At 39.4% G+C, this 27,645-nt stretch overlaps 1 protein-coding gene across 2 annotated transcripts in view; it reads right to left on the reverse strand.

Moving 5' to 3' along the window:
* Slco5a1 (solute carrier organic anion transporter family member 5A1) overlaps window positions 1-27,645 on the reverse strand; it is a 107,151-nt gene that overhangs the window by 22,755 nt on the left and 56,751 nt on the right. The window contains exon 4 of one of the 2 annotated variants that reach the window (XM_090338665.1): window positions 15,525-15,689. The exons of the other annotated variant lie outside the window; for it this stretch is intronic. Coding sequence (XP_090194791.1) covers window positions 15,525-15,689 — 165 coding nt within the window. The remainder of the gene's footprint in view (window positions 1-15,524; window positions 15,690-27,645) is intronic. 2 annotated transcript variants of the gene reach the window in all.

Below are 27,645 nucleotides of genomic sequence, written 5' to 3' on the forward strand. Positions count from 1 at the left end.
TTCTTAATATAAGGCTTTCAAAGAAATGACGCACTTCTAAAAGGCTTAGCCTCAATCCTTCAGCATGAAGATATCTCCCGAAGCCGGTATTTCACTTCTAGCCCCAGTGGACTTCATTTACCCATAATACCATCCTTGCCAACACAGAGAGACACTGTGAAGTAGGAGAGAAATATGAGCAGCCCCGTCTCGGGAACTGAAAATCTTGGGAGCACCGAAGGAAAGGTAATAAAAAGGAACATTCAACAGAGAAAACAACCACGCTTTTCATCTCAGGTTTCTGCCCAACTGGAGCTGCAATAATGCATGAAGGCAAATGCCAAGCTGTGTCATGAAATGACTCCAAAATCAAATCAAATTAATATTTCATCTATATGACTTACAAAACCTCAAAGAGTTTTCTGCATCCAAGCAATAAAACCACAGAGGGCCAAAACAACTTGAAATGACAAAGTGCAAAGATGAGAGTGTTTCCTTCCATTTGTTTTTCTCTAGCCCTGGGAAACTACAGATGAAATGCTTCAAGCAAATTTCTGCAAAGGTGGGAGGAGGGCAGGAAGGGCCTTTCATAGAGAACATTTCACGGGAAAATAATAGTTCCTTGTTAACATCTTTCATTGTCCAAATAAGCCACAGAGGAAGAAGACCTTGGCATCAAGTTACTGTACTTAGAACTGAGTTTCCATTCACGGATTCAAAGCCTGCAGACGTGGTCCTGTGCCTGTGCTCAGAGCCCTCTTTGGGAGCCCTTTGTGCAGAATCCATCTGCTTTCAGCAGTTTTCAACATCTTCTTTGGCCATTATGGTCTAAATTCTTACAGCACTGAGAGTTCCCCATCAAGAAGTTTCACGTTGACAAGGCCTACTGATAGCTGAGCTGCAAAACCCCGCAAAACTCACCCTTCCCCAGGGAGAAGTCAGTGATTTTCAAAACACTATCTAGAATTTTTTTTTAATTGACACAAATTCTGCACACCTAAAGTATGCTGGCCACAAAGCCAGAGGAAATCTTGCTCTTTAGAAGCCATATTAATTCTGCCTGGTTTGAAAGGGGGGATTCAAAACAGTAATTTCACAGGACAGTCAAATGACTCACTGAAACTTGGTGGGTTTGTTTCTTTTTTTTCTTTAAGTGACAACTTCACTGAGCTTTAATTCATATGCTATGCTTAACTGTATACTTATATATACAGTTCAACATTTTAGGGGACTCAAATCCAGGTCTTTTACATACTATGCAAGCATTCTGCCACTGAGCTAAATTGTCCAGCCAACATTAAACATGTTCCACAGAAATGTGGAACATCACCAAAACTTTAGAGCATGTTCATCATCCCCATAAAAAACCAAGTGGCCAATAGCTACATATCCATTTTCTCTCTACTTCCCCTTACTCTGTTCTCTCCCTAGACAATCACTAACCAGCTGTCTCCATCCGTTTGTCTATTTTAATCCAATATAATACATGGGTCTGGCACCTGTTACTTAGCATATTCTCCAGGTTCATGGAGTAAGAGGATGTCAGTTCTTCATTACTCTTTAAGGTCAAACATTCAATCTTATTTACATACCACATATACCTATGTATCAGTGGAAGGTCTTTTAGATTGTTTTCACTTGGGAGCCACTCCGAATAATGTTTCTGTGAACTTTCATATACAAGCTTTGTGTGGCATGTTTTTGTGTCTCTTGGATACACACATACATACATACATATAAATGGAATTTTCAGATCATACATTTGAAGAAATGTTGCACTGTTTTCCTAAACGGTTGCATCATTTCAGGTTCACACAAATACTTTCTTCACATTTCCACCAACACTTTATTATATCAAATATTAGATCATAGTCATTGGCAAGAATGTAAGACAGAATCTCATTGTGGTTTTGATTTTCACAATTAGTGAGCTCAGACATGTCTTCATGTGCTTGCTGTTGGCCATTTTGGAGAAATTTCTATTCAAATCTTTTGCCCATTTCTTAAAACTGGCTTGACTTTTTATTGCTCACTTGTAAAATAATTTTTACATAAAAATCATAATATTTTCTATAGCTGCCTTCAAAGACAGATGATATACAAATATTTTTCATATGCTCCTGGTTATCATTTACTTTCTTGCTTGTATCCTTAGATGAACCAAACTTTCTACTATTGATGGTTATGCCTGTTTTATGCTAGTTCCATATTGTCTTGATTAATGTTTTCTTAGTAAGTTTCAAAATCAGGAGATATGAGTCCCTCTAATATTGTTCTTTGTCATTTTCTTTTCTTTTTTCTTTTTTGGCTAAACTAGGTTCCTTACATTTCCATATGAGTTTTAGAAATGGATTGCCAATTTCTTCAAAGAAGACTTGGATTTTGACAGAGATTATTATGAACGATACATCAATTTGAGAAGCATTGACATTTTAATACTGTTAACTCTGTCAATCTGTGAACTGCAAATGTGTGTATTTAGTTACATAATGTATGTGCATGCGTGTGTGTGTGTGTGTGTGTGTGTGTGTGTGTGTGTGCATGCCTGTCTGTCTGTCTGTCTGTCCTGGTTCTTGGGCTTGAATTCAAGACCTGGGCACTGTTCCTGAGGTTTTGTATTTTTTGCACAAAGCTAGCACTCTACGACTTGAGCCAAATCTCTGCTTCAGACTTTTGTTGTAGTTAAGCTGAGATAAGAGTCTCCTATACTTCCCTACCCAGGCTGGCTTCAAACTGTGACCCTCAGATCTTAGACATGTAATTCTACACATATAAGATGAGTGACCAGTGCCTTGGTAGTTATATAATTTTTAAATTTTTAATATTGATTGTTCTAACTGACAAATAGAATTTATATATATATTATGTGCAGTATATCATTTTGGAATATGTATGCATTATTCGGTGGTCACATCAAACTACCATTCATTAATAAATGTATTTTCTCTGACAAGCATCTTCTTAAAACTTCAATGTTTGAAGTTTAGAATACAAGTTTTACATTTCTTTTCTTTCCTTTGTTAAATATTATTCCTAAGTATATCATTCCTTTGATGTTAGTGGTGATCAACATGTTTCACTAATTTTATTTTTGGATTGTTCATTGATAGTATCTAGAAATGCAATTAATTTTGTAAATTGATCTTTTATTTTGTAACCCTGCTAAACAATGTATTAGCTTTAATCGTTTTGGTAATAGATTCCTTAGGATTGTTTCCCAAACCATTCCTTAGGATTGTCAATCTATACACAGAGTTAGTTCTTTCTTCCTGACACTGTCTTTTATTTCCTTCTCTTGCAAATTTTGATGCAAGAAATTGCATAATTTGGCCAGAATCTCCAGTGTAATGATGACAGAAATACCAAGTACATATTAAGTTGACTTTTCCATGTTCTCAGGAAGAGAATCTAATATTTCACCATCAGGTAGGATATTAGCTACAGTTTGTTTTTAGAGACACTCTTTAACATGTACTGCTTATATAATCTTCGATCATTTCAAGTCTAGTGAGCATAAAATTCATTTTTGTGTTGTTTGCAAATATATTAAGTGTAACTTTCCAAAAACTAACAAAACCATAATTTTAAAGAAACATTTTATTTAAAAGGAAATCTTTATTAAATATCAACAATGTTTTAGGACCTGCTATCAACTCTGGGGAAACATAGTAAAGAAAATAGTAGCCAGGAGTTTGGTCTGGTGGTAGAGTGCTTGCTTAGCATGCATAAAGGCCAAGGTTCGAATCCTCGGTACCACATACATAGAAAAAAAGCTGGAAGTGGTGCTGAGGCTCAAGTGGTAGAGCTCTAGCCTTGAGAAAGTCCAAGGACAGTGCTCAGGCCCTGAGCTCAAGCCCAAGACTGGCAAAAAAATAAGAAAAGAAAATGGACAAAAATTCTTGTCCACACAGTGTGCAAGCTCAAAAACTGTTCCAAATGGGAGGAGGTGAAAATATTACATAGAAAAGTGATCTGTAAGTAAGGGTAATCAGAGTGGAGAGAGAAGTTCATTTTTAAATGGAGTCTATTGGGTAAGGGCTTACTGACATGGGGTTGTTTGGGCAAAAATATGAAGGAGGGAAATAAGGGTAGTATTTATGAGTATCAAGTCACACCTCAGTTACACCCTGTTTTCCTCTAATCATTAAATTTCATGGGATCCTGGGATAATAAAATTCAGAAACTTTTTTTTGGTGTTTTATGTCAGTCCTGGGGCTTGAATTCTGGGCCTGGGTGCTGTCCCTGAGCTCTTCAGCTCAAGGCTACCACCCTACCTCAGGGCTTGGGTGTTGTAACTGAGCTCTTCCTATCAAGGCTACCACTCTACTCCTGGAGCCACAGCACCACTTCCGGTTTTCTAGTGGTTAATTGGAGATGAGTCTCACAATCTTTAGTGCCCTACCTGGCTTTGATGCTAGCCTGGGTAAGAAAGTCCATGCGATTCTTATCCCCAATTAACCACCAAAAGGCCAGAAATGGATGTGTGGCTCAAATGATAGAGCACCAGCATTGAGCAATAAAAGCTATAGGACAGTACCCAGACCTTGTACTCAGGCCCCAGTATTGGCATGCACGCACGCACGCACGCACAGCACGCTCCCCTTTTTGAAAAAAATAAAATAAAGATTCCACCCTCTCCAGTAGCATCTCAGACTTGGGACCATACCTTCTACCCATGAGTCTTTGCAGGCTATTCAAGACCCAAACTATAGTGGTAGCTATTCGATTTTTGGCATGCCCAAAAGAATTCAGTGCTTCAAATACTATATATTTCAAATAAAATAAGATGTTACTAAATACTAATCTACTCTGTATAAAACGAGCATACATAAATTGTTCAAGTGGAGAAATGTTTGCCTAAAATGTTTATGAATGCCCATTTTAATCAAAATGCCACTGTAAATGATATTCTTCTTTATTACTAATAGAGATATGAAAATAATTTCAGTAACATGTCTTGAAAAAAATTAGTGACCAGCCTGAACTCTGAATCAGTGTCACAATCACAGATCTACTTTTACCTTTGGTCAGTGGAAAAATGCCACCACTGAAAGTTGAGCTTGGCATAACTTCTGTGATTCACTGAGATGGCTCAGGTTACAAAAGGACATTACTTCAACTTCTAATCATGGCTAAGCACATGTTTCATTATTTAGACAAAAAGTGTTCGGCATTTCCTGCCTGTGTGGCAATAACCAAATCATGACTACACGTAAAAACCAAGATATTCATCAGCTCTGGGAGCTGATATTTATGAGTTGATTGAGCACGTCTAAGGAAATGGAGATGGTGGAATGAGCTAGGGGTGAGAACCATCTGTCCCTAGTTCTAGTAGCACTTATGAGGCTTGAATTAGCACCTATTGCCTTAGTTACTGCTCATAAAAGTGAGATTTTCTACATCTAACACTATGTTGCCCTTTCTCCTATCTTTTTCTATGATAAGAATGATTCCTCTGTCTTTTTTTTCTTTCTTTCTTTCTTTTTTTTGTCAATCATGGGTATTGAACTCTGGGCCTGTGTGCTGTCCCTGAGCTCTTCAGCTCAAGGCTACTGCTCTACCACCTGAGCCACAGTGCCACTTCCAGTTTTCTAGTAGCTAATTGGAGATAAGAATCTCATGGGTTTCTGTGCCTGGGCTGGCTTTGAACTTCAGTCCTCAGATCTCAGCCTTTTGAGTAGCTAGTATTACAGGCATGAGTCACCAGTGCCTGGCTTTCCACTGTCTTTTTCTGAAGGACAGAATACATGAATTGGGGGAAAGACAGGGTCATAGCCCATTAATAATTAATATTTGTGTTCTTCATACTGCTTAGTAATTTGTGAGCTTTTAAAAGCTTTAGCAACCCTCTAAACTAGGTTCCAGAATACCATTTTACAGCAGCTAGTAAAACTGAGGCCAGCTGAGTGCTAGTGGCTCCCACCTATAATCCTAGCTATCCAGGAAGCTGAGACCTGAGAATCATGGTTCAAAGCCGGCCTTAGCAGGAAAGTCTATGAGATGTATTTTCTATAAATCATCAAAAAGCCAAAAATGGACCCAAGCTCCAGGGATAAAGACCCAGTCTTGAACAAAAAATCTAAGAGGCAATGCAAACAAGCTTCCTGACAGCTCTAGATCGCCATGCACACATGCGAGCACATAGGAGCATTCACACACACACACACACACACACACACACACACACACACACACACACACACACACCCTGAAGTCAATGAAATTAGCAAAGGCACCCAAGGTTGTGAAGCAAAAAAAAAAAGTGTCAGACAAACTTTTGAACCCAAATCTTCAACTTCAAAAGCTGTGTTTTCCTTTATAGCATAACAGTGTACTACAAAGCAAGAAAACATCACCTCACTTTTCCCAGAAGAGATGACATAACCAGTAACAAATTCCTAGATTCTAAAATTAGTCTATAATCAGCAAGCTACTTGCTCCTTAATCCTCTCAGTTTCCCACAAACCAGTAACACAGCACCAACCTTGCACCATCCTCGAGTGACAAGGAACAAAAAGAATCCATACATAAACGTAAAAGAAGCCGGCGCTGTGGTTCACACTTGTAATCCTAGCTACTCAGGAGGCTGAGATCTGAGGATTGCAGGTCAAATTCAGCCCAGGTACTAATGTCCATGAGACACTTATCTCCACCAGAAAACCAGAAGTGACGCTGTGGCTCACAGGGTAGGGAAGTAACCTTGATCTGAAGAGCTCAGGGACAATGCCCAGGCCAAGAGTTCAAGGGCCATGAATCACAAAAAAAAAAAAAAAAAAAAAAAAGCAATCTAAACTGCATAGAAAAAAAGGCACTACATGTATCCAAAGCAGAATGGGAAGACCCAGGGACCCAGGTTACCTGAAAATTGCTCTCAAACATCAGCCAAATCTAAGGGGTCTGGAGGCAGGGGAATATTGATTACTCCACCCAGGGTAGTACCAAGTCATATAGGTCATTGATCCATCATGACATAAAGAGGCAGATACATGTTTTCATTCATTACTGCATGCAGGGTATCTCAGGCTTACCTTTGATATTGACTGAACCAAAGACACTTAGCCTACAGAAAAGCCTGCTCCATCCATCTTATTCTCTAGGATTTCAGTCCTTTTAAAGACTTACCTAATTTCTCCCAAAATGACTTTCATTTACAGATGAATCCTACTCTGTGAACCAAATATATTTCTATGTCAAAGGCTCTCAAGGGGCCTCTGGGCCATTCTAACCATTAATCATTACAAGACTCTGAATGTAGACGTGGGATTCTGTAGGAAACTGCCCAGAATATTCCCTCATGAGATAGTGATGTCTGGCTTTGGTTTCTACTCATGTATGCACGTGTATGTGCACACACACTCACACACAGACTCATGCACACTGCATACCACACACTCACTCACACACAGACTCATGCACATTGCATACCAAATTTCAGATATAAAGGCTGTGCTACTAGTCATCAAAGCTGAGCAAAATGAACCATTTTAGTAACTGAAAAAGCTCAGATGACATTACACTTAACCGTATTCAAGTACAAAAACACTAAAACATTTAAAATTTCTCCCTTTTCCTCCAATGTTGTGAAAAGCTACTGCATTAGGGGTAGAAAAAATAGAAATTAAAGAGTCCAGAAATTGATAGTTAATTCTGGCTCCATACTGGTTCCCATTGAAATCAGGTTTATGTACAATATGCTATAAATGCTATAAAACATTTGCACTTTTGCAGTTTATATCACATCTTTGAGCCTTCCAAGGGTTCAGAGAATATAATCTATCAAGTTTTCACGGATCCCTCCCTGCCCCCTCCTCTTTCTTGTTCTTTAAATCAATCCCCTCAATGTCAGATGCCAGTGGCTTACACCTGGAATCTTAGTTACTCAGCAAGCTGAGATCTGAGGACTGTGGTTCAAAGTTAACTTGGTCAGTAAAGTCTACAAGGCTCTTATCTCTAATTAACCACCAAAAAGCTGGAAGTTGAGCTATGGCACAAGTAATAAAGTGCTAGTCTCCAGCAAAATAGTTCAAGGACAGCATTCAAGCCCTGAGCTGAAGTCCCAGCACCAACACACACACACACACACACACACACACACACACACACACACACACACACACACACTCCCCTTAAATAATCTTTCCTCAGTTAATCTTCCTGTGAATGATTTCCATACATCCTAGCTCTGTCTTATTTACCAGTCCCTAAGAATATCTCAAAAAAGTGAATATAACAATTATTTCTAATAGTTGCTTCTTAGATACCAGGCCAAGCCTGGTATAGTTTCTGTCATTTCATTCTTGGAATGATGGTCACAGATATTTATGAACTTATACAGGGTCAGGAACAGATGGTTAGGGACATTATACTTTAGAAAGGTCCTAACACAGAGGGGACCCTCTGGGTTCTCAGACTTTTTTTCTAGCCCCTGGCACAGTTTATAAATATTTGTGTATAGATGAGATGAAAGGGCTAAGCAAAAAAATTCAACTATGACCATCTGCCTCCAAGACAGGTCTTGACTCCTGAGCTTCTCAAATGCATAAAAAGTTGGAAGAGAAATAATTAGCACAGTAAAAATTCTAAAACCAAAGCAGTTTCTCTAAGGACTAGATCCATCTATGTAATATGAACCTTTGTGGACTGCCCAAGTTACAGCTTGCAAAAACTGCCCTGCATATTTCATTTCCATCAGCTTGACACGTGTGGAGAGCAAGACCTCTCTTGTAGTGCTTTTGTAGACTGCAAATGATGCAGCCCTCACCCCTCTTGACCACTGTGTGTGGTCCAGAGCAGAAACCTAATAAAGGCCACGTATATCTTCCTGGATGGCACAGGCTTATATGGAAGGAGAGTTGACAATTTGACGGGGATTCTCACAAGCTACATAGATTTTTCAAAGTGCTTTCACAGAAATTTACTCTTTTGATCTTTATAACAATCTGAGAGTCAATCTAAACCTTTGGGCAGGGGAGGAGAGTGAAATGAGGGTGGAATATCATCTGAGAAATGTAATTATGGTCATTCAGTCTCCCTCTCTGGAATCAGCTTCTCTGCCAAGTGGTTAAGATATGGTTCAAATGTGTCTCCCAAGACTCCAGAAGTTTCTACATTAGTTAGCAAAAGACTGTCCCTTTCTGGCTCAGAACATGCAGTCTTTAGCATGATGCCAGCACAAGGCTGAGTCAAAGGTCATTTCCTGACCTTGGAAATGGCCAGTGATTCCAGAGTTCCTGCAGATCCAACATACTCTATTCATATCAGAATCATAAGTTCAACATTAAAAAGAAAATCTATTGCTGGGCTTGGTGGCTCACACATATAATCTTCACCTACTCAACAGGCTTAAGATCCAAGGATCCCAGTTCAAAGCCAGATAGGGCAAGAAAGCCTGTGAGACTTTTATCTTCAATAAACTACCCACAAGCTATAAGTAGAGCTCTAGCCTTGAGAAAAACAACAACAACAACTCAAGGACAGTGCCTAGGACCTGAGTTTAAGCCCCAGGGCATGAATTTTCTTTTCCCAACTCAAACACACACACACACACACACACACACACACACACACACACACACACACAGAAAAATCCATGCATACATTTGTATAAGTACACAAAAAATAGTCTTTAGAAATTCCTCCTACATAGTGAAAGAACTAGTGTAGAAAAGTCATAGGCATCTTAGAAAGAATGAAAAGAATCAGAGTGTATTTACTGGTCCTTTCTGTCCTACCTGTAATGTTGTAGTGAGCACCAAGGCTGATACTGAGCTCTTGGCTCTACCTTAAATCTCACCAGGGAAACTACAGAGCACTAGCTGAAAACAGAAGGAAAATATTTAATTATCTGGACAATAATAATAATTACACTTCTTTAAAATAAAACATATTTGGGGACGGGCGTTTGGCCTAGTGGTAGAGTGCTTGCCTAGCATGCACAACGCCCCAGGTTCGATTCCTAGGTACCACATACATAGAAAGAAGCTGGAAGTGGTGCTGAGGCACAAGTGGTAAAGCTCTAGCCTTGAGAAAGTCCAAGGACAGTGCTCAGGCTCTGAGCTCAAGCCATATTGGAATATCTGATTGTTCCTACAATGGGAAAACTAAAACATGCCGTGGTTATTTATAACTCTGCATGAAAGGGCAGGATCCTATGTGATACTGAATTATCACAGTGCTCTGAAAACAAAAGTTGATCTAGCCCAGCAGCAAATACTTGGGTAGAATTGTGTAGAAATAGAATTTTTTCCTCAGTAGTGGGTCTTGAATTCAGGGCCTTGTTGCCTTGCTCAGCTGTCTTACTCAAGGCCAGCACTCTACCACATAAGCCATCATGCTAGTCCAGTGTTTTGCTAGTTAATTACAGATAGTATCTCACGGTATCTACTTAGACTGGCTTTAAACCATGATTCTCAGATCTCAACCTCCTGAGTTGCCAGGATTATAGGCAAAGGTCACCAGCGCCAGCCTTGGAAGTAGAAATCTTTAAACCATCAGAATACCATTGCTTTGGAAACAGTAGAGGAAAAAAAACTGAATGATAATGGTAACAGTAACATATGCGTTTAAAAATATTTCCGTTGAAAATATGTAATTTTTTAGGTGCCAAGGAGTACAAGACTCAGGCACCCTGCTGGCATTTACTACTTGCCTCTAAGCAAGTTACATAAACCTCTTCAGACCACCTTTGTAGTCCCTTCTAGAAACTAAACATAATTTTCAAGTCTTATTGCCTAGACATAATTGCATGGAACAAATGATGTTACCCATATATAAATGCTTAGTATTTTGCACTTAGTAAACACACAGTATGTGTTAGCAGCTGTGTTATGGTCATTATGATTAGTACAGGCATTCATTCTCACATGGAGTCAGCTGCTCGCCTGGAAATATAAAATGCTGTCATCTTCATAAATGATCATTCTTTCCTTTATATAATTCTTTCTCAATATATAATTAGGTTATATTTTTTCCATTTATGCCTGGGATCCTATTAGGAGGTTGAGTAAACCTCAGATCAAATCTCTCCTTGCTATTTCATTTGATCCTCACATGGCATTGACACCTAGTGAGATAAGAGAGAGACTGCCCTCATTTTATAGAGTTTAGGGAGGTAAGTGATTTGCCCAAATTCACACAACTTGTCACCGGTAGAGACAGGGTTCAGGGCCACACTATTGAGCTCCTACTTCAGAGTCTTTCCTACCATTACAGGTTTGTCCAAAATAGCAACTGTCTTCCATTTAATTTCAAGCAAGAAATGGGACCCTAAGTGAATTAGGAACTGGAAGAGTGGCCTGGGACACAGGACCACAGTTGGGTAGATACACACAACATTAACGGGGATTGGTTGACGAGGGTGTGGGGAAGATGTCCTTATCAAACACTTGGGCCCCCTGGGGTGATTAGAGTAAGAATAGAGTTCCCTGCAGATTTCCCTCCCCACAATGCACATCCACACACCTTCCCAGCCCACTCTGAAGGCATTTCTAATACAGGCACAGCCTGCGGTCCTTTCTGCCTTCCTTTCTGTCTTGGTTTCCTCCTTCTCACCCTTCTTGCTTTCTCCACCCTTCTCCACTTTCTCCTCCCTATTTCTTTCTTTCATTTGTTTTTTTCTTTACCAGTCCTGGGGCTTGATCTCAGGGCCTTCACTGTGTCCCTGAGCCTCTTTGTGCTCAAGGCTAGGGCTCTACTATTTGAGTCACAGCACCGCTTTTGTGTATGTGGTGCTGAGCAATCCAACCCAAGGCTTCTTGCATGCTAGGAATGTATTGTATCACTAAGCTGCATTCCCAGCCCCGTTCTTTCTTTTTTTAAAATCAAGCCATAACTTATCCTCTCCTGTTGCTTTGCCACTACTCAAGCTGATAAAATACCTTTCCTCCCTGCTCCAAATGGACAAATTCAACTTTTCTTTATAAAGCCTAGTTAAAAAAAAAAAAAACTGCCCTTCTTTCCATGAAAGGCAGCTCAAACATGTTACCCTACCAGCCAACATAGTGTTTGTAGCCTGAATCTATTCATTTACTTAAACAGCTCATTTTGATGTCTCTTATGCCTTCTCTGTCCTCTCAAATCTGTATTTCTAGGGCCTAGCGTGGGTCTGTCTACTTCCCGGGCACACGCACAGCATAGCACCATGCACAAGGCTGGTCTTCAATGATGACATGCACGTGTGAATGATCACAGGCCAGTCCTTTAGCCTCTGGCTTCTTCTCTATGAGCAACTTGCTGTAGAGAGTCCAGGTAGTTATCCAACTAATCTTGTGATGTGAATGATGAGGCTGGGGTGGAACTCTGTGGTAACACACGTGCCTAACGTGAGTGTGCACGCGCTCTGCCTTTAATATCTAGTACTCGTAAAATAAGTCAATAAATAACACTGAAAAGATAACTCACACTATAAAATTTAGATAAGAAATTAAAATTATTGCTAAATATTTTTTTCAGATAAATGTCTTTTTAAAATTTTTTTAAAGATAATTTTTTATTGTAATTAGTAAAAGGGCTACATGATATTTGCCAGATAGAAGGTGCATTAATTCACATACATTGATACCCTTTCACATGTCTTGGTACCCATTTCCCTCCCCCCTCAGATAAATGTCTTAAATACTCCATTTCACTCTGCATGTATAGGGTAAGATTTTTTTTTGCCAGTCCTGGGCCTTGAACTCAGGGCCTGGGTGCTGTATTTGGGGCTTTCTCAAAGCTAGAGCTCTACCACTTGAAACACAACACCACTTCTGGCTTTTTTTTTTTAATGTATGTGGTTCTGAGGAATTGAACCTGGGTCTTCATGCATGCTAGGCGAACACTCTACCACTAAGTCAAACTCCTGGCCCATATGGGGCAAGATTTAAGGAAGAACAACAGCAATAGCAGCAACAACAAAAATCTAAGCTGGGTGTGGGTGGCTCACACCTATTTTCCTATCTAGATTAATAGCTAGGCTGAGGTCTGAGGATCGAGGCTCAAAGCCAGCCCAGGAAGGACAGTTCCTGAGACTCTTACCTCCAGTAACTTCCCAAGAAAGCTGGAAATGAAGCTGACACAAAAGTAAAATAAAAAATCGAGAGGAGTTTTTAGAAGTTTAGTCTTTCGCTATTTGTAACAGGATGCTCCCTACTCTTAATCCACCTGAATCAATACCTGTTGACTGCTATTGTTTGTGAACTGAAATGAAGAAGCCTTCGGAAAGAACCCTGCAGACGATCCAACATTGCATAATGTGTACTGGCAGTGATTTAGAAAAAGAAAAAATGCTGATGACAAAAGCAGAGTAGAATTGGCAGTGTGTGATATTGCTTCTCTCATCATGCAGTGTGTCATGAGAAGAACAGACACCATGAACCAACCTTATTCAATCCTGCAGGCGGAGAGCCAAGGGGGCATCAGTTAGAAATCAGTGCTTTGACCGCTGGGGAACTCTTCAGTCAACAACTTCATCTCCCTAGGTTAACCAACCTCCCTCCCTCCCTGCCTCCCTCTTCCTCTCTGATTTATATAATCATTTATTTATTTAAAAATAGGATCTCACTATGCAGTCCACGCTGGCCTCAGACTTTAAATCCTCCTCCCTCAGCCTTCCCAGTTGCTGAGATTACAGGCATGCATCACCATGTCTAGCTCGAGTTGAACTGAGCTCTATTTTTTTTTTACAAAGAATTATCTATCTAACCTCTACTTTTACCAGTAATTAAGAAATGATCTACATAATAGGCATTCAAAGCAATTCAGTTCTTACATGGCTCTGCACTGCACTACTGCCACCAAAGCCCTGAAATCCAAAGAGCATATCTGAAGGAACACAGACAGCCTGGACAGCTCTACCCCTAGTGTGCCTAGAATAAAGGCACATATGGCATCTCCATATGTGTCCATACCAAACCGAACCGAACAAACAAACACAAAAAAAACTGGGACTCTGCCAGGCACAGTGGCTCACACCTGTAACCGCATTTACTCAGGAGGCTGGGATATGAGGATCATGGTTCAAAGCCAGCCTGGGCACTAAAGAACGTGAGGCTCTTATCTCCAATTAATGCCTAGAAAACAAGAAGTGAAGCTGTGGCTCAGGGGTAGAGCAGTAGCGTTGAACTGAAGAGCTCAGGGACTGCGCCCAAGCCCAGAGTTCAAGCCCCATGGTGGAGGGGGGCGGGGGATCTAGAAGACTGTGTGGTGGGTTTGCCTCTGGAAGTTTTGCAGCACATACTAAGGGCACACCAAGGGCAATGAAGAACACTACACTGTCATACTTGGTTCAGCTCAGCAGCTCCAATTACATTTGACTAGGAACTTCATTTTACTAACTCCTTTGAATATTGATACCCTGTTTGGGAGATGCTTGAATCTGCTCTATACATCGTGTCGCTGTGACTTTCAATCTAGTGAAAGGCAACAAATGTTTGGACTGTAAAGGAATCTTTGCTTAAGGGAAGAGTTAAACTAGAAATGGGAATTTCTGGAATTCTGGCAAGCTAGAAAAGGATAAGGAATTTTTACGATAGATAGATAGATAGATAGATAGATAGATAGATAGATAGATAGATAGATTACTAAAAAAAATCACACTTTAAGTCACAATTATAATGGTTCATACCAGCATGTTCTTTATAAAAGTGATTTACTGCCATGGTCCTATAACCCAATTTTATGTCCTTTTATGTGTGATAGAAAGCAGAGAATCAAGTGATTATCCAGATAGTTCAAATAAATCTCTCATTCTGCAACAATACAATACATGCTGTTTGTTTTGAGAACATTCAAGTGTACTACGTTTGAATGTGGAACTAGAAAATGTGAGATCACAGGCCACCTAAAAAGTGATCATTGTTCTATGCTGTCTACACGTATTTTATTAATAAATCTGGCATTTTAAGAAGGTATAGTCATTGGCTATCTCTAATACCAGTAAGGAAATATCTAGAATATACATGACATAATATACTGAAAATTGCTCCAGTATCTGACAATTTGTTTTCCCTTGTTTCTAGTTATCTCACTCCCTATCGAAAATGACAGTGTTACATAGCACTAAAAGTATATATACCAAAGATCCCTAAAAATCAGTTTAACTAGCTTTTAAACATCTAAAATAAAATCCATAAATATTCTTTTTAACATAAGCATATCTAGTAATTCAATTGAAATCCATTCACCTTTATGAAGGGAAAAATCCTGATATATTAGAACTGATCTACATTTCACATTATCAACTTTTTAGCATAGCATAAGCTCTATGCCAACACATACTATGATGGAATTTAAACTGGAATGTCATTGTCTACCTTATTTCTTAAAAGCTGCAAACCACAAAACAGCAAACGATAAAAACATAAATATGCAGAATTCTTTCTAAAACACTAGGGGTGGGTGTCATATTCTGAATTGAAGAAAACATATCCCAGAATTTCCTCCTTCTAAAATCTAGGGGCACCAGGAGGTATTTATACACTTGTGAAACACCCAGATGTGAGACTGAACTTTTAGTTCACTCCATTGTAGCTTACTGTTTTCAAGCAGCCCTAATGGCGGTACCTTACCAGTGTAGATGCTGGCATTGGAAGCGGGGATACCAAATTGTGACTCGATGAACTTGGGAATGAAGGTAATGAAAGCAGTTACAATGGCACTCTCAGCTGTGTATGACAAACTCACAAAAAGGAATGTCATGTTGCTTAAGATCCTGACAGCTGCTCTTGGTAGGTCTACAAAATGACAAAAATGACAAATGAATGTTATAAACAATGGATGGGAAACAAAATAAAACTGAATTGCCTTTGAAATGAACTGAAAAGTCAAACAGCCATTTGGCAATCTTTGCCATAAGAGAATAACAACAGAAAAATCTGATGACAACTAGAAGCCATCTCCCTCAGGAGGATTGGTTTTGTTGGCTTTGTTAGGTTTTCAACCAACATAAGGAAGAAATAATGTTTCTCATAACATACCTATACACAAATAGCCTTATAGTATCTCACTTAAGAGTCATACTTCAAACACTTGTTTAACATAAAATCTTTGCATTTTTCACAGTAGAACACATATTCTGATTGGACCTTGATTAGAACACATTTTCTGTTAAGATCCTCAAAGTCTACTAAGTGGGTAAAATTTCTGTATACAGCTCTAAATTATGGTTTCCTCTTCACTGCCAACTACCTCTCTCCTGAGAGTGCACTTCTGAGTTGACATATTCTTCTTCCCATATTGCAGGTACCACAGCCGCAGGACAGAGGGTTGATGGAGATATCATCTTCCATCCTCACTTATGAAACAGGAAGTACTACTGAACAAGCTGAAAGGGAGGAGCCTAGACCCTACCAGGTATTTTGGATTTATCGTGGAATGAAGAGCCATACTCTCCCAACGGGAAAGAGATGAGAGGCACCTCTTCAAGTTGTTCTCTAGTACGTACTAGCCTATTCCTCAGGAAAGAACAAAAGGTCTGTTCCTTAAGTCTGGATATTTATTTCACAGAGCTTGCCACAGACAGATGTGCAAATACTTTTTGCAGTATTGTTTATAAATACACATAATATGTATGTATTCATATGTAAGTAAAAATCAAACCAAAACTGTATTTAAATATGATCAACTTAATAAATCTCAACACACACTAATACCATCTTAAGAGCTCAAGTTATATGAACTTAACAGATTGAGAAAAAAGAGGGATAAATGAAAGGCATTTAAGGGCTGGGAGCATAGCCTAGTAGTAGAGTGCTTGTCTAACATACATGAAGCCCTGGCTTCTATTCCTCGGTACCACATACACAGAAAAAAAACCAGAAGTGGTGCTGTGAATCAAGTGGTAGAGCACTAGACTTGAGAGAGCCCAAGGACAGGTCCCAAGCCCTGAGTTCAAGCCACAAGACTGGCAAAAGAAAAAGAAATGAAAAGAAAAGAAAGGAAGGAAGGAAGTTCTTTGATACTTTTTGCAAGTTTATAAGGCACATTCATATAATACTCATATATCTCCATGGGAAAATTAAGGTTTTCTAGTCTTCTCAGTAGTCATCTCAGAATATAACTAAATCCTTAAGACTTCAACATAAAGTTGAAGTTGGTTATTTCATTACCTTTAGCCAACAATTTTACTATAATTTATTGTCTCCTATTCACCAGAATCTGATGCTCAGAAAGTAAAGACTATTTGCTATTACCATTTTAAATTTTAATTAAATTGAATGTTCTATGTCATAATTCAAATTTTAAGGTTTAAAATTTTAAGAGAACAGACCGGGAGCATGGCCTAGTAGTAGTGTACTCGCCTAGCATGCACAAAGCCCTGGGTTCAATTCCCCAGAACCACATACACGGAAAAAGCCAGAAGGGGCATTGTGGCTCAAGTGGCAGAGTGCTAGCCTGGAGCAAAAAGTGTCCAAGGGCAGTGACCAGGCCCTGAGTTCAAACTCCAGGACTGGCTAAATTAATTAATTAATTAAATTTTAAGAGAAAAGTTATGATGAATATTTTATTTCTAACATAAACAAAAACTAAGCACTTTCATAAAGTCTTCCACGTTTTTTCTTGTAAGCAGTAAACTTTTTTTCTAAATAGTAAACTAAAATATCACATACAAAAAAATAAAGTTGACTGCTTAGAGTGTATATCAACCTTTAAAGATTCTAATTCCGTTCACTTGATATATTAAAAAACCAATGAGTTAAGTTCAAAACATCTGGGAGAAATCTAAAGTAAAAAAATTAAAATCATGATGATACTGTGTGTGTGTGTGTGTGTGTGTGTGTGTGTGTGTGTGTGTGTGTGTGAGCATTTAAGTCCTAACAAACTGATTTTTCCTTTAGACTCATTTGAGGTAATAAGTAGCCCTCTATTTGCAAAAGCAAGTAAATATACATGATAATTTTCTTTCCCCTTTCATTAAAAAAACAAAAACCTGATGTTACTTAAGAATTTACAGAAGTTCAGAACTTCAAAAATTCTAACTGGCCTTCTTTCTTCCATGCTCAGCTTCCCCTTATTGGAATTGAGCTTTCTGCCCATGTGCCCTGCAGATGGTAGACTAAGCTAATAAATACATTGAAAAGTAATGAAAGTCAGTTTTCCAACTGCCCAATAATGGAGTTAGAAAAAAATATGAAAGGACAGAAGGTCAGATTTTAGAATCTAGCTGGAGAAATAGACATGTGGCTGAAATGGTAGAGCCTAGCAAGTGTGAGGCCCTGAACTTTCACATTGGAGCTAGAGATGGGCATAAACTAAGTAAGAAGGTAAATTAAATAATAACTTGAGATAGATAGGTAGGTAGATGATAGACAGAAAGACAGACAGACGGACAGATAAATAGATATGCAATAAGAATATGTGAAAATCTAATAGGAACAACATGTACTTGACCCTCATTATTTATGGATTTCACATTTACAGATTAATTACCCTACCTGCTAAAATTCATGTATAATTTCAAATTTAAATTACTTTCAAGTCACACCCCAAAAACTTGAGGTAGAAAGAGGTGTTTGTCCAAAAAAGAAATGTACTCATTACCTGACTTATAGAACTGTAACTCCTTTGCAAATCACCTTTAAAATAACAATTCCAAAAAAAAAAAATCAAAACACTGGGAGAAAGAAAGAAAGAAAGAAAGAAAGAAAGAAAGAAAGAAAGAAAGAAAGAAAGAAAGAAAGGAAAGAAAAGCTTGAGGTGGCTCATTCATCTGTCCCCAGCAAAAGTGGAGCAAATATTCCTCCTTCAGGTTTCTTCTCTCACATGGCAAATGAGGGTCCCTGTCACAATTTGCTTTTTGTTAGTGACTTTGCTTACTTCATGATAGCACAAAACTATAAGCTCAGCATTTCAGAGCTAAAGGCTAGCCCGGGGTATATAAGACTCTGTTTCAAAATAAAATGCCCCTGAGAACAGCACTGCCATGATATCTGGAGTTTCTATGCACAAGTCACTGGAAGAAACTGTGGACAAACTACACATCTAGGAGCCTTCCATCCGTTGTGAGTTAGAGTGTTATTGGCTCAAAACTCAAAATTAATAAACCAATACTACCTATTAAATAGCTGGCTTCAATAGAAGCGCATCTATAAAATAAGGCTATGTGTACATCTATTAATGATTATGGTATGACAGGATCCCAACTCCCTATCTCCCACAGGAGAATGCTTCCATTATTTGTTAATTCTGTGTTCTTGGTGACTTCAGAGAATGTAACTGTCACAAATAATGAGAACTGACTGAATTTATGCAGCTCCAAAATATTCCCTGTAAGTACTTATAAATTATTTACCAGCTCATAATTACACTATATTTATTAATGATAGCATGACAAAATCTAGTAAATGCGATTGCTTCCAGTGACCAAAATTATCCTAAGTGATTACTGGGCAAATGACTACCATTTGCATGAAACGCACAACTGATGGAAGGCGGCTAGATACGTGTAGATTCTCCACCACTTCTTCCAGTGATTTGTGCTTAGAAACTCTAGATATCACTACACTGCTGGTCTCAGGAACATTTTATTCTATTTTATTTTGAGACAGAGTCTTATTATATATTCCAAGCTAGGCTGGGAATCAAGATTCTCTTGCCTTTCACATTATTTTGGAGGTGGGCTTTAATATATTACACAAATCAGAAAACATTTCAAACCAAATTTGAGCAACTTTCTCTGGCACTAATGACTTATTCTTTTTCAAAAGAGCAAAGTCACAGAAGGCAGGGAAAGATGAGAAACTGATCCAAACAAGGAGACTAAAAGATATGAAAAGCAAATAAAGATGAACCTGGACTGGATTTAGATATAAAGAACATTATTGGGATAACTGACAAAATGCATGGCACAGGTGTAATGTTAAGCTCAAATATTGTACATGGGTGCCAGTTCCGAGACCTGAACTCAGAACCTGGGTGCTGTCCCTCAACTTTTTTTCCCAAGGCTAGCACTCCACCACTTGGGCCACAGCTCCACTTCCAGCTATTTTTGCTGGCTCATCAGAAATAAGTTTGATGAAGTTTCCTGTCTAGGCTGGCTTTGAACCATGAGCCTAAGATCTCACAGCCTCCTAGGTGGCTAGGATTATAGGCATGAGGCATCTGCACTTGGCAGAGTTCCCATTTTTAATGATGGTTGCCAGAAGCCCATGTAGAAAAGTGTCTTAGCACTTCAGAAATACACCGTAAAGTACAAGAGGAGAAGAACATCCTGTCTGCAAGTTCCAAGAAACATTCAAGATTGAGGAAGGATTACAGGACTCAGAGTAATGGCGGCTCTGTGTGGTATTCTACAGCCAGTTACAGAAATTCAAAATTATTTCAAATGCTCAAAGAAATTGACAAAGGAAATTGCTAAATGCTTGGATTTGCCACCCGATATCTATTGTTTTCTCCCATCCCCACCCATCCCTTCAACTTTTCTCATTCCATTTTCATCTATACACAATGAATGTGATCACTGCTTTCTCCCACCCTTCCTAATTTTCATGCTGCAGAATGCATTTCAGATTGGTTCTTGGTGTCATTATAAAAATCAAAAGTGCCATAAAAAGCATGATGAAAGAGAGATGATGGAATAATGATAGCTGAAAACTGAACAAACTCAGTGTCAAGAGCAAGCTGACATAAAAGCAAGAAATATCTTAAACAGTAGTAATGTGGGAATAAAATTCAATACAAAGCACCATCACTCATGGTAGTAGCAAATGAAGAAGACTGAACAATCACCGCTCGAGAAGCATTGCCCTTCTGGTTGAGAGGTCTCAGCATCCTGTGTACCTGGACCAGGTGACATCCAGTCACAACAGGGCTATGCTGTGATGAATTTGACTGTGGATCCTCCCAATGGCCCTGCAATTTTTAGCCCATTTCAGAAAAGCTGGGGTGAGTGGTGTGAGTGGACTCTTACAGAAGCTGAGAAGGCTCAGCAAATCGGCTCCTGCGAGGGCAGACACACTCATCTCCGAAGCCTTTTAGGTGGCAGCAAATTGGAAGGGAGTCAGTAAGCCAACTTGCCTTCCTCTCTTGGGAAATGTGTCCCGTTGTGGAGAGAGGTCTAAGTGCCTGCCACCCTGGACCATCACCCCGCACCCTTCTCCCTACTCGCTCTCTCTGGAATCTGCATGCCTTCATTCTAAGACTTGACACTGTTTTTCTGTTGTTTTTTTCCTCCCTATTTCCCTTTAAGTGCAAGAACTGTACACACACACAACACACATACACAACACACACACACCCAAAGATCTAGTGGGTTGTACATGTGAGGGAGCTGTTGGGAGATTGATCTCTCTCTCTCTCTCTCTCTCTCTCTCTCTCTCTCTCTCTCTCTCTCTCTCTCTCTCTCTCGTTCTTTCTCTTCTCTCTCCCTCTCTCCTCTCACACTCCCCCTCTTTTGATCCCTGCTGCCATGAGGTAAGCCTGCCTCACTCACTTCTCTCTATGGATTAAAATACCCGAGTACCATTACGTACCCTTCTTGAACATCTCTCCATGAAATTCCTCAACTCTTATATGTACTGAAAGTAGTTAATTATCCCTTTATGCAAATCTAGGTCTTTTCATTTGTGGACCCTGAAGCCCCCTGTTACATCAAAATGCTCATGGAGACTTGCTCATGGTCTCCAAAAATATTCCAAGACCTCCATTTGCCTTGCCTACAGCCTCTCCCTGAACAACTCACTTACACACAAAAGGGCAGAAATGGCAGCATCAGGCCCCCAAATGCATTGTCAATAGTGTCTGCCCCCATACACTCTTGCATGTTCAAATCCAGCACTGATAAGAATTTTCACGCATCTTTCTAATCGACAACTACTTTGATGAGTAATCCCATCGCCATTTTAGACTGAGCTCACAGAACTTTCTTTTCTAGGAATCCTTTTTCAGCTCATAAACCCTATGTCCAAATTCAAATGTTTGGCCTACCATAAACAAACAAATATGCAAAGAAAGAAGGGTAAGACAAAAATGAAACAAATAAATAGAAAAGGAGAAAGCACAAACAGAGCAGAACATGAGAATTGGCAAAGGATTGAGTATGGCAACAATAGTTTTCCTGAGCTTCAAATCTGTTTCTTGCCACCAAAGCAAAAAGTTCTCTGAATTCAGTATCAAGAATACAGAAATGTTCCAACCTCTTCAGAGAAAACCAGTTTTCTCTTCATTATATTCTAGAATAATAATTCTTAAGAGTATGGTCCTTGAAACCAACATCACCTGGTAGCCTGTTTAAAATGCAAATTCTCAGCTGGGTCAAGTGGGTGTTGCCTGTAATCCCAGCTACTCAGGAAATCAGGAGGATTGCAATTCACAGTCAGACCAGGCAAAAACATTTGTGAGACCCCCTTCTCAACCAATTGTTGGGCTATCCAGGAAGTGTAAATAGGAGGCTCATAGTCCATGGTGGCCCAGGTCTAAATCCAAGATCAAATTCAAAAACTAACTAAAACAAAAAGGGTTAAGGGGTAGTGGTTTGAACTGAAATTCCCGAGTTCAAACCTCAACATCTCAAAAGCCTACAAATACTCAGGTGCCAATTCAGATCCCCTAAATCAAAAACTTTGAACTGGGCCCAGCAATCTGGGTCTTAGGGTATGTCTTAGTGAGGCTGATATATGCCAAGGTTGAGTGCCACTGCTTTAAAGAAATGAGATCTTGGGCCTTGAGTTTGGCCTAGCAATAGAGTGCTTGCCTAGCCCTGGGTTCAATTCCTTGGTTACTACATACACAGAAAAAGCCAAAAGTGGTTCTGTGGCTCAAGTGGTAGAGTACCAGCCTTGAGAAATCTCAAGGACAGTGCTAAGGCACTAAGTTCAAGCCCCAGGACTGGCAAAAAAAAAAAAAGGAAGGGAAGAGAAGGGAAGAAAGAAGGAAGGAAGGGAGAAGTTACAGATAGCCCATTCAGGCTTCTGAGACTCATATCTGTAATCCTAGCTACTCAGGAGGCTGAGATCTTAGTATGGCAGTTCAAAGCCAGCCCAGGCAGGCAAGTCTATGAGACTCTTCACCACCAGAAATCCAGGAGTAGCACTGTGACTCAAGTGGTAGAGTGCTATTCTTGAACAAAAGAAGTTCAAGGACAGTGTATAGGCCCAGAGATCTGCCCCACAACCGACAAAAAGAAAAAAAGAAAAGAAAAGAAAGCCCACTCAGCAGTGACCTTTGAGCAACTACGAGAAATTCAAGTAACCTTCAATAAAGTCTGCAAATATGGTCATCTAGTGCAATTCAGCAAAGGCATTAATTATACAAAAGAGTTGACATAATGCAACCTGGGCTCACAGCTTTGGTGGTCCTGCTTTCTAAGTGAAAACGTTGTCCTAACGGGGCTCCTATTTTTACTCTTGTTTTAAAACCTATTCTGAAGATTCTTTGAGAACACTAATTCAAAGTTTACTCCTTCTGCCTCTCCTCTCTCTACTAGCTCCCATCCCTGCTATCTGGAGTTGAAATCCTCAGGCCATCTTTGGTACCTCCCTCCTCAGGATGTACATATCAGCTCTGACAACCACTAGGTGGGGTACACTCAGCCAGAAATGTGTTTGGGCAGGGGGGAGGAACGTAATGCCTTTCTGGTGCTTCCTTTCTCATTGGGTAGATGGTAAATAAATCAGTAAAAATAGCCAGCCCTCCATTATTCACAAGTTCTGCATCTGCAGACTCAACCAATCACAGATCCAAAACAATAGGATGAAAAGGCTGGTGATGGGGCCAGAAGCATAGCCTAGTGGGAGAGTACTTGCTTAGCATGCATGAAGCCCTGGGTTTGATTCCTCGGTACCACATATATAGAAGAAAATTAAAAGGCAGACAAGGCTAGTTATGGTGGTATATGCTTATATTCCCAGCTATTAGGAAGTGAAGCTAGGTAAGAAGACATCCGTTCAGGCCATTTCAGACAAAAGGTATCCCCAAACTAAGAATGATAAAAGGAATGACATTGTTCAAGTGTTATTGTACACATAGCCCGACTCATGGAATTGCAAACCTATTTGTACAACTACTTAATAAAAAAATACTTTTTAAGTAAAACAAAAGCTAAAGGAGTTGGGGTATGGCTCAAGTCATGAAAGCATCTTGTCTACAAGACCTGAATTCAAATCCCAGTACCATAAGAAAAATATTGTATTTGTTCTGCGCATGTACAGTCTGCTGTCATTATCTCCAAAAAGTGTGATATAACAACTATTCTCACAGTATTATAAAGGATGATCAGTAATCTACAGATGACTTATGGTATTGTGGAAAATGTACATAAGAATGTGTACATACTGTGCCTTTATAGTGTGGGGTATTTGCATGCTTGTTTGTTTTACAGTACTGGGTTGTAAACTCAAGGTCTTTTGATGACAAAGCAGGTACTTTATGGTGAAGCTATACCCCAGCTACAATTTCATTTTGTATAAAGGACTTAGATATCTCGATTCCAGTAGCTAACATGATGGCTCCTAAACCAATCTCTTATAGATACCAAATGACAGCTACACATTTCAGGTTAGTGATGGATGCTGGAGAAAAAGATAAAGGAGAGGAGAGATTTACAAACATCCAATAAGGACCAGGAGTTTGGCCTAGTGGTAGAGTTCTTGCTTAGCATCCATGAAGACCCAGGTTTGATTCCGCAGTACCACATACATAGAAAAAGCCAGAAGTGGTGCTATGGCTCAAGTGGTAGAACTCTAGCCTTGAGAAAGCCCAAGTAAGCGCTCAGGCTCTGAGTTCAAGTCCCAGAATTGGCAAAAAAAATCCAATAGCCAACAGCAATCCAGGGAAGGATGAAGAGATGAATGACAAAAGAATCATTAAAGAAATATCAAAAAGATGTGGTATATATAAACAATGAAATGGCAACATTTCCCCATTTGTAAGGAAATGGAAAGGCTTGGAAAAAATCATACTAAGTGAAGTAAACTAGACCCAAAGGAACATAGGCTCCATAATTTCCCTCATTTGTAATAATTAAGGGGTACCTAGGATTTTCCTAGCTGTATCACAATAGCTCAAAAGCTATGTACATAAGGCCATGTAGAAAGAAGTTAAGTGAAATGAGCTCCAGGATAGGGAGATTTATCATTGTGGTTGTTTTTTAATGTTCTGTGTGAAGATATTCCTTTACTTTTTTCTTTTCTTTTTTCTAATTATATCATTCTTTTTATTTTTAAATATATTTTTATTGTAATTAATAGGAGGGTTGGGTGGGGGAAGGGAAATGGGGACAAAAACATGAGAAAGGGTAGCAATGTTTATGAAGTCATGCACCTTCTATCTGGTGAATATAGTGTAATCCTTTCTTTTTCCTTTTCTTTCCGTATGGTTTATTCTCTGTTGATGCTTTATCTGACTTTGGTACCTGGTGCATTGTATATATATTTATTTGCTTATTTGAATCAGGGAAGGGAAGGGGGAAAACAAGATGATGAGTCAAAGGATAAAGGATGAACCAGGGTAACAGCGATATTCACAAGAAATATGTTGGAAATGAACTCTACAACCTGGGAGGGAACGGGAGGGGAAGAGGGAGAAAACATGGGACAGAGTAACAATGTTCAAGAAAAAAAGTAATATACTCACTGCCATATGAAGGTAACTGTAACCCCATTTACACATAACTATGATAATAAAAAATAAATAATAAAAGAAACTCCCATCCATTTAGAAGCAAAAAAATAAAGTATGATAGAATAGGCCAATAAAATAAAAGGGGAGATACAAAAACAATTTCAAGAGCACAAAGAAGTAATGACAAAAGAAAATTCAAGACTCCAAGAAAGATACAGAGAGAAATAGCATACTATACACTACCTTAAAAGGTGAAATGGCCACTATGAGACCTGATCTCAGAACCATAAAAGGTTCAATCTCCACAATGCAAATCACAGTGGAATCCACAGAATAAGAGAAATGGAAGATAGAACTTCAGAAATCAAGAATAAAACAGAGGGGCTAGAACAAAAAGTCAAAAGTATGGGGGAAAAAAACATTCAAAACCTACCAAAGAGAGGTCTAGGAACTGGCAGACTTCACTAAGAAATCAAATTTATGCATAATTGGGATCAATAAGGGGGAAGAATTTAATAGTAAAGGCATAGAAAATTATTCAGTAAAATATTAGCTGAAAACTTCCCTACTCTTTTTTTTAAGTCTGTTGGCTTTTTTTTAAATTTTTTATTGTAATTAATAAAAGGGTTACATGATATTTGCCAGATAGAAGGTGCATTAATTCACATGCATTGATACGCTTCCACATGTCTTGGTACCCATTACCCTCCCCCCCCCAACTTCCCTACTCTTAAAAGAGAAAATCTTGCTTGCTTGACAGAAGCATATAGAACCCCCAGTGGACTAGATCCAAGAAGAAACACTTCTAGACACATCATCGTTAAAAACATTGGGTATGAATAGCAAGGAATTGTTTTTAAATGCCACAAAATTAAAGAAGGATCTATATTACAATGGAAAATCAATCACTGCAGACCTCGCCACACAAACCATCAATACAAGGAGAGCCTGGAAAAGTATAATCCAGATATTGAAGATCAACAACTGCCAAGCCAGATTGAGGGGAGGCCATGGAAGCTTCTAGAAGAGGAATGGAGTGTTATCAGGTTCTTCTAAGTACTAAGTGGTGCAGTAAGTATGGAGACAGGGCAAGAAGAGTAGAGTAGGCTGCTGTTTCTTCCTTGTCTTCCAGTCAACACCCTCACAGAAAGCTTTCCAGAGCTATCTCCCTTGCCTTTTCCCTTGGTCCACTAAGCCAGGGACGCACACTCATCTACCTCTCTGAGTGATGCCAAACCCCCGCTCTACCTTCTCCGCATAAGGAAGGAATTCAGAGAAAGGCCAGGCCACAGGATCCCCACAACATGCCCTATCTTGCCTACCCAACCTTCTCTCTGCTCTAAGGGACATCATCAACATTCCAGTACAAAAAAACTCATCTAGCATAATCAGGTCCATCCACCCAGGCCTACCTGGTCCTTTGCTCTGCCTTGAATGCTCCCACTCTTCCATCTACACAAGGTTCACCCCAAGTTCTCTGCTCCATGTAATCCCATCTGATTCCTGAACCAAATGCCTTCCCACCTGCCTCTTGTCCTGCACAACCCTGGGTCAGTCCTCTTTTTAAGTCCTCTATGGGTTTCTATCTGTCCCTGCTTTTTCAGTTCTGAAGGTAAACCATGGCTCATTCATTTCTAGGCCTCAGCCTAGAATAGGGAACCTTTTATTCTTTTTTTTTTTTTTTGCCAGTCCTGGGCTTGAGCTCAGGGCCTGAGCACTGTCCTTGGACTTTCTCAAGGCTAGAGCTCTACCACTTGAGCCTCAGCACCACTTCCGGCTTTTTTCTATGTATGTGGTACCAAGGAATTGAACCCGGGTCTTCGCGCATGCTAGGCAAGCACTTTAACCACTAGGCCAAACTCCTGGCCCCTAGGGAACCTTTTATAAGAATGGATACCTACCGAATTTAGTGGTGCTAACATTCTTTTATTGAAAAAAAAAAACCCTGAAACTTACAGAGATTTCTCTCAACTAAATTGATCACCTCAAAGTAATTAGGCTATTGAGTGATGATTATAAATACATTGTACCCGGCATACAAGTCTAACAGAGAAGAAAACTGCATGCTTTCTGCTAGATTAATAATGATAATTAAGTTTAAAAGAATAAAAGTGGATAAAGACATTTTAATCA

This window comes from Megascapheus bottae, chromosome 9, assembly GCF_031878675.1.
Source record: "Megascapheus bottae isolate mThoBot1 chromosome 9, mThoBot2.hap1, whole genome shotgun sequence".
Taxonomy (NCBI): Eukaryota; Metazoa; Chordata; class Mammalia; order Rodentia; family Geomyidae; genus Megascapheus; species Megascapheus bottae.